This window comes from Silene latifolia, chromosome Y (assembly GCF_048544455.1).
Source record: "Silene latifolia isolate original U9 population chromosome Y, ASM4854445v1, whole genome shotgun sequence".
Classification (NCBI taxonomy): domain Eukaryota; kingdom Viridiplantae; phylum Streptophyta; class Magnoliopsida; order Caryophyllales; family Caryophyllaceae; genus Silene; species Silene latifolia.
In genome coordinates, this window is record NC_133538.1 from 205462458 (window position 1) to 205472182 (window position 9725).

Genomic DNA, 9725 nt, shown 5'->3' on the forward strand with positions numbered 1-9725 from the left:
AAATCGAAAATTGTAAGAAATGAAATCGTCATTACGACGGCTTAGAAAAGCTGAATTTGATTTCGGAAATATGGTTGAAAATTTGAGAATATAAATCGTCATTATGACGGCTTATAAAAAAAAGCCCAAACTTGGTTTTGAAAACGAGATTTGAAATTTGGAAAATTGCACGGGTTGAAATCGTCATTACGACGGTTTGAAAAACGGTATTTTTTGCTTGAAAATTGATTTCGAATTCTGAAAAATCGAGGGTAGAATTCGTCATTAGGACGGCATAAAAGGACGCTTTGAGAATGAAAAGGTCGGCGAGAGATCGATTTTGAAACGGCCATTACGACGACGTAAAAGGGTATTTTGAATTAGTTTGTGGAAACCAAGGTTTGAAATCGTTATTACAACGGCATAAAAAGGTGTATTTTAAATGGTTATAAAAACCGAGTTTTGAAATGGCCACAACGATGGCATAAAAAAAAAGTGATTTTGAAACGATTGTAGAAACCGAGTTTTGAAATTGCCATTATGACGGCGCAAAAAGGTGCTTTGAAATGGTTGTAAAAATCGAGTTTGGAAATCGTCATTACGACGGCCTAAAAAGGCGTGCAACAGTCGGCGAAAGACCGAGGTTTGAAATGGCCATTATAACGGCGCAAAAGGGTGTTTTGAAAGTTTGAAATGACACGGAAGGACTTATGATCACATGACACATAAGCACTCGCAATTCATTATATTATGCTCAATCCTTGGTGACACAGGTTTTGGCTTAATAAGGGTGGGTTACACACCAAGCGATCAATCCCCGATTTTCGAGAGGGATACCAATCATAACAAAATGTGTAAGGAGGGTGCCCTAGCCTCATGCACGATGTTAATGAAAGCTCTTTGATGAAACAGAAATGTGTAACGTCAATGGTATGCTTGACTCAATCGGGATTCGAAATGCGGGGATGAGAAAACTCACGCCGACGGGACAAGCCAATTGGTCGATAAAGGTTTGGTTGTGGGCCCGGACAAGGAACCTGACTTATGACCGTAATATCAATTAATGCACTTTAACCATGACCTCATTCGAGTTTCACCTCTAAGGATCACAAAGACATAAGTGTCCTAGTTTTCTCCGGTGAAGTTCAAATATGTGCGTATAGGCCACCTGCACGCCAAGCCAATCTGTGGATGTATATTTGTCTTGAAAGCCACGCTTGCTGGCATAAAAATGCTTTCGACCAGATCGCTTTAGATCGGTCGGTTTCATCTCGGTAAAGGTCTCGAAACGATGCAGAGATGTTCGGAGTCGCCACCAAGCATTTGTGGGATGCTTGGAACCTGTTCGAATCCACTTTATACCTAGGTCAATCAAGCCAAAAAGCGGTGCTTGCCAAAGGTACTAAAGATAAGGACTCGTCCCCCTTTAGCATCCTATCGCTAAAATGACTCTCGTATGCCCTGGATAAAGCCATCCACTATCCAAAGGTTCTGAGTAAGGGGTGAGGGTACGTATTGGGACGCTCTTTAATCTAACACCCAATCCCGCCCGCGTTAGCGCTCCTCTACGATCAATCGTGGTTGTTTAAGTGCAAAAATTGATAAAATGGTTTAAATGCATGAATGCGCATCCAAAAGCTTAAACTAACATGTGAGAATTTGCTAAGTCAGTTTATTTATCCAAATACCAAGAAAATGATGTCGAGTTGGATTTAGATTGATTTGCATGTGAAACGGAAATTAAACATCCATTTACCAAATTCGGGTTATGATGCTTAACACGATCCATTTATTGTTAAAATGAATGAATAAAGGGATGAAAAAGAAAATGTTAAAATGTTTAAAAGAGTGTTAACTTGTCAATCTGATCCATGTAGATTCGGGTTAACCGTAATCGGGATCGTCCTAGACAAGTGCCAAAACGAAAGCGAGCGAGTGTCGGGCACCCCCATTGGGGCGAGCCAATAGGGGAGGGAACAAGGCTGCCAGGTTTTGTAATATGAAAACAGACGGCCTCTTGGGGCGCGAAGTGACGACGACCCAAAGGGGTGTCTCTGGTTGTTAAAAAGGTTGTTTAAAATCGTATTTTTATGTTTGAATGATTTGTAAGAATGATTTCCACGACTCGGAATAATTATTATTATCTTAGTAATATTCGTTGTCGAATTTGCAAGTTTGAAAAGCATAGTTTACAAATAAAAATGTAAAACGTGTGTGCTTAACCGTTTTATCACCGTACTCGAATTAAATCGACATGGTATTTATTTAAACCAAGGGTGACATATGATATGTTTAAGACAAAGATGAAAATAAAATGAAATGAAAGTGAAAGGAAAATGTTTGATTTGAACTAATTATATTAAGTTCATTTATTTGTAATTAGTCAAGCTTGTCATCGTAATCGGATTAAACCGACATGGTATAAAGAACCAAGGATGATTATGAATATGACTAATATGTTTTCAAATGTAAATAAATGGGAAAAATGATCAATAGAAGAAAAGAGTGCTAAATACCCTTTAATTTGTAATTAACCAATAATATCACCGAGTCACCGATAAAGCTGTCATGGTATAAGGAACCAAGGGTGATTACGATTTATGGTTAAAATATTTGTCATAAAAATTGATACGTGCCTATTATATAGTCTTTTTAGCCTATTTCAGCACGTATTTCTATGCATTTTTATCTTTGTTTTTATAGTATTTTGCCCCGAATTGGCTACTTTGGTTCGTTTTGTCCATTTTGTAGAAATGAACGCGAAAGTAGTGGAATCGTACCCTTTTTCGTCCTTTTTGCATGCATTTAGAGGAGACGAGATGTTCCTGAGTGAGATACTGCATTTGGAAGCGTCGTGGCAAGCATTACGAGGCATTTAGGCGAGGACTTGAGCGGAAATGAAGTCAAAGTACTCGATCGAGCTGTTTTACCATTCGATCGAGTGGTTTCTACATCCCAGAGTGGTCGATCGAGCACTTTGTACTCGACCCTTAACTTGCAGAAAGACCATCTACTCGATCGAGTGACTTTCTGGTCGATCGAGTAGATTTGGCTGAGGATTTGGTCGATCGAGTGGTTTTAATCCACTCGATCGAGTGCTTTTGATGGTTATGTGCTTTAATCAGCCCGTGTGAATGTTTATTTCGCTAAACTCTTTTACTTTGCTATTTAAGCACGCTTTACTAGGTCATTCGGACTATCTAGCTTTTATCTTAGTCAGTTTACATAAAACTTTTACTGCGTACTTCATCCTTCTCCACTGTAACCTTGTTTTGGGATTATTATTGCTCGGATTCGATTGTTCTCTACGCCGGATTCGCATTGATTGTAATTCCTTCTCTTCCTTTAATAATAATTAACCTTTTGTTTGCTTTAATTCTTTATTTGTCTCATTATTTCTTCTGCCCTAATTTCTCTTTTATGCAATTTATTGTTTATTTCATAATGTTTATTGCTGGGAATTTAATTGCTGTTAGTTTAATTAGCGATATGAGTAGCTAAACCCCTTTCATGTTGGGATTAGGGGATCTGCGGTAGAAATGTGATGATGTAGTGAATGAATTAGATGAATTAATTGTGAGACCCTGTCACCATAGCAATTTAATTGTATTTATTCGACTTAGTTGAGTGCACGCTTCTATGTCATCCTTTAATCCGGCTAAAATTACTCCTAGATCGAAAGATTGGACTAAATAGGCCTGCTATGAACAAATGAGACTACCCTAATGAGAATGAAAGTTAAGTTAGTGGTAATTTAGGATAGAAAGTGGATTTGAAAGGACCTTTCAACATCCGTCTTACATTAATTCGTCTGAGTCATTTACAGCTGAATCACTAGACTACCGTAGTGAACCGAATTCCCGACATGTCCCTTCTCTCTTGATAGTTTAAACTTATTTCCTTGCTTTTACTCCTCTTTACTTTATTCCTCTTCTTTTAAATCTCGTAGTTTAGCAACCAATTCAAACAACCCTCATTTGTTACCTTAAGATTAGAATTAGGCAACTGATAATTGCACCGCCTCCCTGTGGATTCGATACTCGACTGCCTCTACTACATTTTAGTTGAGACCGTTAGGTTTTATCTTTGACAGGGTACACGATAGCCGTGTCAAAAATAATGAATTAAAACTGTAAAAGCCGTAAAAGAAAATAAAAGGAAAATGTTACGGAAAGATGAACACCAACACGGCTGGATTAAGGCCAGAGAGGGCATTGAGACGCGAGCCTTCCTGCTATGCAAGCAGCCTCTGTCTCAGGCCAAAATCCGGTTTTGGCTCATTTCTCCTATTTTTGGATCGTGTTATGCATTGTTCATGCTAATAAAGTCATAAAAACAGCAAAGACACGAAATAAGTGAGTTGTTTACACCCTCAAACTTACATGTATTGATGTTTGCGAGGTAGACGACTTTAGAGACGGTTTTCTCCTATGCAACTACTCACGATCATAGAAGTTTAAAAGAGTGCCTTAAAAAAGGATTTTGTTTTGAAAATGAGTTGAAAATATGTTGTTGAAAAACATGTTAATTAATGTTGAGTTGGTCGAATGGGTCGGTCAAATGCACGGAGACGGTACCAAACAAAATGTGTAAGGCTTGTGTTTTCGATCGTGCACGTCGAAAACACGTGTCGATTTTTCGACTTAGGAAGTCGAGTCTAGAAGTTTAAGGGAGAGGTGAGGGGGCGGACACTCGCGTAAAAATTGAGGTGTGTGACGGTTGGTATTTATAGAGAAATGTGGGGAGGTAGGTCGGTTTAGTTTGCTTAGAGGCTAAGCAGGAAGTCTAAAGAGGCACGAGCCACCCTGCTACGCAATGGGGTGCCTTGTCCTTTTCGGAAATTTGGATTTTCCATTTGTTCTTACCAATTTTTTTTGGTTGTGATTTGTGGTCTTATGTGATTGCTTAGCCGTGTAAGCTTGCTCTTGGGTGTTATTTGGGGTAGGTATTTTGTGTCCTTGACTCGGGTTTGACCCCTGTGAGTCGGGATTTGAATTTTGTGTCGGTTTTTGGCCCGGTGTCGGTTTTGACTTTAGTTAGTGTCATTTTAATGCAAATGGCAAGATAAAATAATTTATGGCATTATTTTTGACATTCGAGACTCGGGGTGACTCGCGTTGACTCATATTGACTCGAGTTGCGGGTTTCTGAGTCGGTTTTGGGTCCGAAGACGGTTTTAACTCTAAATAGTGTTGTTTTAATGCCAATGAAGTTAGAAAACCATTTTTGAAATCATTTTTCATATTCGAGTAATGACTTAAACCGTCTCATGTATAGCCAATCTACGCACGCATATCAAAAACACGATATAGTCCGATCATCATCGGGTGGTTTTTGGGAGGTGCAGATACAGGGTTTCTACAACTAATTACAAAAGAATGAACTTAGAACAATTAGTTCATAATCATTTTTCAAAAACTATTCATGTCAAGCTTGAAAAATCGAACCCGATGTCAAATATTGTCAATACAATGATGATTATTCAAGTCTCGTTCCTCATATTAACACAAAAGCGGTCCAAGCGTTCTTTAAACCAAGAAGGGTTCAAACACCCTCTTTTCAAACCATTTGACAAACATTTTAACAGTCAGAAGACGCCTCTTAGACTGTCTAGTGACTCGCGCCTAAACAGGCCAACTATTTTCTAATTTTCAAACCAGGATATGCGTGTTTGCATCGCCTAATGGCTCGCGCCTAAATAGGGTGCCTGATGAAGACCATGTTTCCTTTCCAGCACTTGTCTAGGAGGATCCCGACTTTGGTTAACCCGAATACAGGACGGATCAGATGACAAATCTGCCTCTTTTACATTGTATTTGCAAAACGCCTTACTAAGACAAACGGATCACGTTATGCACCATAAACCTAACTCGGTAAATGGATGTTTAATTTCCGTCTTGCATGCAAATCAACACTAAATCCAACTTGACATCAAATACTTGATACTTGGATAAACAACCTACATAGAAAGCTCACATGTTAGGTTCAAACTTGTGGATGCGCATTCATGCACTTACCCGTTTTATCAACTTTTTTATTTAACCAACCAAGATCGATCAGTAAAGTCCGCTACCGCGGGCGAGATTAGGTGTCCGATTAAAGGGCTTCCCAATACGTACCTTCACCTCTTACACACAAACTTTGGATAGTGTATGACCTTATCCAGGGCGTACGAGAGTCATTCTAGAGATAGAGTGCTAAAGAGGGACGACTCCTTATCTTTACTACCTATGTCAAACACCGGTTTTTGCCTTGGTTGACCTGGGTATAATGTGGATTCGAACGGGTTCCAAGCATCCCAAAAATTCTTGGTGGCGACTCCGAACATCTCTTGCATCATTTCGAGACCCTTGCCGAGACGAAACCGACCGATCTAAAATGATCCGGCCAAAAGCATTTTTACGCCGCCGAACGTGGCTTTCAAAAGACCGATGCATGTCCACAAATTGGCTTGACGTGCAGGTGCCCTGTGACTACGGACCGGTAGGCGGCTCACGCCCGCAGACTGGCATGTGGCCCATGTCCATACAGGGTATCACCAGTTGAGGGTGAAGAATGAGGATATACCAAACACCGCATTCGAGGACACGATCTGGACACTATGAGTTCATGGTTTTGTCATTTAGGTGACTAATGCACCGGCGGTGGTTATGTACCTTATGAACCGGGTAATTAGTCCCTATTTACACCGGTTCGTAATTGTCTTTATTAATGACATCCTTGTATATTTTAATAACAAAGGAGCATGAAAAGTATTTGAGGATTATCTGCAGGCGTTGAGAGACAATCGCCAGTTGTATGCCAAGTTAAGCAAGTGTGAATTCTGGTTAGAGAAGGTGGCATTTCTGGGACATGTTGTATCCAACGAATGAGTGTTTGTTGACCCCAGTAAAATTGAAGCAGTGTGTAAATGGGAGCCACCAAAGAATGTTGCTGAAGGAGCTTTCTGGGTTTAGCTGGCTATTAAAGGAGGTTTGTGAAAGAGTTCTCCAAAATAGCTAAACCACTAAAAGCGTTGATAAGGAAAGAAAACAGATTCAGATGGGATGAGAGCTGTGAAACAGCCTTCGTAACATTAAAGGAGCGCCTGAATATAGCTCCTATTCTATCATTGCCTGAAGGAAGTGAGAATTTCGAGGTGTTTACTGATGCATCTAAAAATGAATTAGGGTGTTTACTAATGCGAGAATGGAAGAGTAATCTAAACGCATCGAAACAACTAAAACCTTATTAAGAGAATTACCCAACTTATGATTTGGAGCTGGGAGCTGTTGTTTTTGCACTGAAACTGTGGAGACACTACCTATATGGGGATACATTCAAGGTATTTTCTGACCATAAAAGCTAAGGATATTTATATGTAGAAGGAATTGAATATGAGATAGTGGCGGTGGATTGGCGATCGGCGATTATGATTTAGAGACTATTTATCATGAGGACAAGACAAATGTAGTAGCTGATGCATTAAGCAGAAATTAGACCATGCTTTGTGTATGGCTATGTTATAAGTGAAGCTACGAGACGAAATTTAAAAGATCGAATTGAATATGAGATAGCGGCGGTGGATTGAACTGGTCGACGATTATGATTTAGAGACTATTTATCATGAAGGCAAGACAAATGTAGTAGCTGATGCATTAAGCAGAAATCAGTCCATGCTTTGTGTATGGGTATGTCACGTGTGAAGCTACAAGACGAAGTTTAAAAGATGGGTATGTTTCTGATTAGAAAGGGAGATATAGTTAGCGATCTGACAGTTGAACCCGAGTTATAAGCAGTAATTCGTGATCAGCTACTAGATTCATGGATAGTGGCGTGGAGAAAACAGGCCGAGACTGGTGGACCTACACGGTTCAATATTCAAAGGGATGGAAGCTTGATGTTCGATGGGAAATGGTGCATGGCAGATAATGAAGAGTTGAAGCAAGATATTTTAACTAAGGAACATAACACTCCCTATTTTGTGCATCTGGTCGGAGATAAATTATATATAGACCTAAAGAAAACTTTCTGGTGGCCATGAATGAAGAAAGAAGTAGCTGAGTTTGTGGCTCGACGTTTGACTTGTCAGAGAGTAAAATGTGAGCACACAAGGCCTCAAGGTAAGGTACTGTCCTCAGATGTGTCCGAATGGAAGTGGGAATCAATTTACATGGGTTTTATTGTTGGTTTGCCTCACACACAGAAAATGAGTAACATAATTTGGGTGATAGTGCAGTCTTACTAAGGCTCGATTTCATTCGATGAAAATCACTTGGAGTAAGGCGAGTTAGCTAAAGCTTATTGTAAGAATGTTGTGAAGCTATATGGCGTGCCTAAAGATATCGTGTCGATGCGAGATTCGAGGTTTATCTCGAAGTTTTGGCAAGAGTTAGAGAATTCTATGGGTACTACGCTGAAAATGACTACTGCCTTCCATCCAGCTACTGATGGGCAGACTGGGAGAACAATTCAGACTCTAGAAGATATGTTAAGGCCTTGTGTGCTAGAATTTGGTGGATCTTGGTAGGAGAGACTGGATTTGATAGAGTTTTCATACAACAACAGTTATCATGCTCGTATCAGGATGATGAGACTTTGTATGGAAGGAAATGTAGGAGTCTTGTGTGCTGGGATGATATAGCTGATGTCGTGGTGCTAGGGCCTAAGATGATTCAGGAGATGGTGGAGCAAGTCCATGTTATTCGTTAGAAAATGAGAGCTGCACAAGACCGTCAAAAGAGTTATGCTTATCAGAATAGGACTGAAATATAGTTTGAAGTTAGGGACAAAGTTTTGTTGAAACTGTCTCCTATGAAGGGTGTTATGCGATTTGGCAAGAGATGCAAGCTGACCAAGAAGTATATAGGGCCGTATGAGATTCTGGACAGGGTTGAAGAGGTAGCCTATCGTTTAGCTCTACCTCCTGCTCTAGATAGAGTCTACAATGTTTTTCATGTGTCGCAGCTGGGGAAGTATGTGAGTGATCCTTCTCACATACTTGAGCAAGCGGCAGTTGAGGTCGATGATTCATTGAGTTATGTGGAGGTCGCTAAAGAAATTTTGGATATGAAGGTGCGCAAAACAAGGGCTGAAGAGATTGTGCTAGTACAGGTGATATGGTCTAACCATAATGTTGAGGAAGCTACAAGGGAAGCAGAAGACGCAATGAGGGCGAAATATCACATCTTTTCGATCAAGTATGAGTTAGGTTACGGTACGTAACCTTATTTTTAGGGGGTGGAATGTAACTGTATTTCCTTTTAAGACCCAATTTATGTTGATAATTAGTTGTGCATGTTAAGTTTTTATGGAATTGCGTGAAGTAATCGAGTTAGACAGATATATGTTTTGCATGTAGTAATCGAGTTAGACAGATACCCCCTAATTTGCAGGAATGATAAGTTATGTTAATACATATAAGTCTAAATGTCTTTGTCTCCTGAACTAGTGCTAAGTCTAATGACCTTATCTAAAGAGTTTGTGCTGACTGTCTATCGACGTTGCTGAATGTCGATCGACAAAGGGATGGGTGTCGATTGGCAGAGCTAGTTTTGGTGTTGGGTTGTGAGGTCTGGGTCGAACGGCAATGGTCGATCGACTTTTGTTATGGTTGTCGATGGACGGGTATTGTGTGTCGATCCACAGAGGCCAACCGGGTAACTTTTTGTTTATTTCCTAAACTAATCCTATTTACCTAAACCTTTAATACCTATCTTAATCAAACCCTACACACTTTTAAAAAAACAAAAACAAAAAAAACACAC

The 9725-nt window shown here is 39.8% G+C and overlaps 1 protein-coding gene across 1 annotated transcript; it reads left to right on the forward strand.

Moving 5' to 3' along the window:
• The first annotated feature begins 8311 nt into the window (after positions 1–8311).
• On the forward strand, positions 8312–9183 carry LOC141629918 (uncharacterized). Its single transcript, XM_074442834.1, has 3 exons — positions 8312–8461; positions 8545–8652; positions 8734–9183. Exons 1-3 carry the CDS (start codon positions 8312–8314, stop codon positions 9181–9183), a joined length of 708 nt encoding a protein of 235 aa, XP_074298935.1.
• Positions 9184–9725: the final 542 nt, after the last annotated feature.

Excerpts from the sequence above, each read along its gene's own strand:
- LOC141629918 (XM_074442834.1), top strand. The coding sequence starts at position 8,312 with ATGCGAGATTCGAGGTTTATCTCGAAGTTTTGGCAAGAGTTAGAGAAT. Across the intron at positions 8,462-8,544 it reads AAGATATGTTAAGGCCTTGT|GATGATGAGACTTTGTATGG; the intron begins GTGCTAGAATTT and ends TGCTCGTATCAG. Across the intron at positions 8,653-8,733 it reads TTCAGGAGATGGTGGAGCAA|TTTGAAGTTAGGGACAAAGT; the intron begins GTCCATGTTATT and ends ACTGAAATATAG.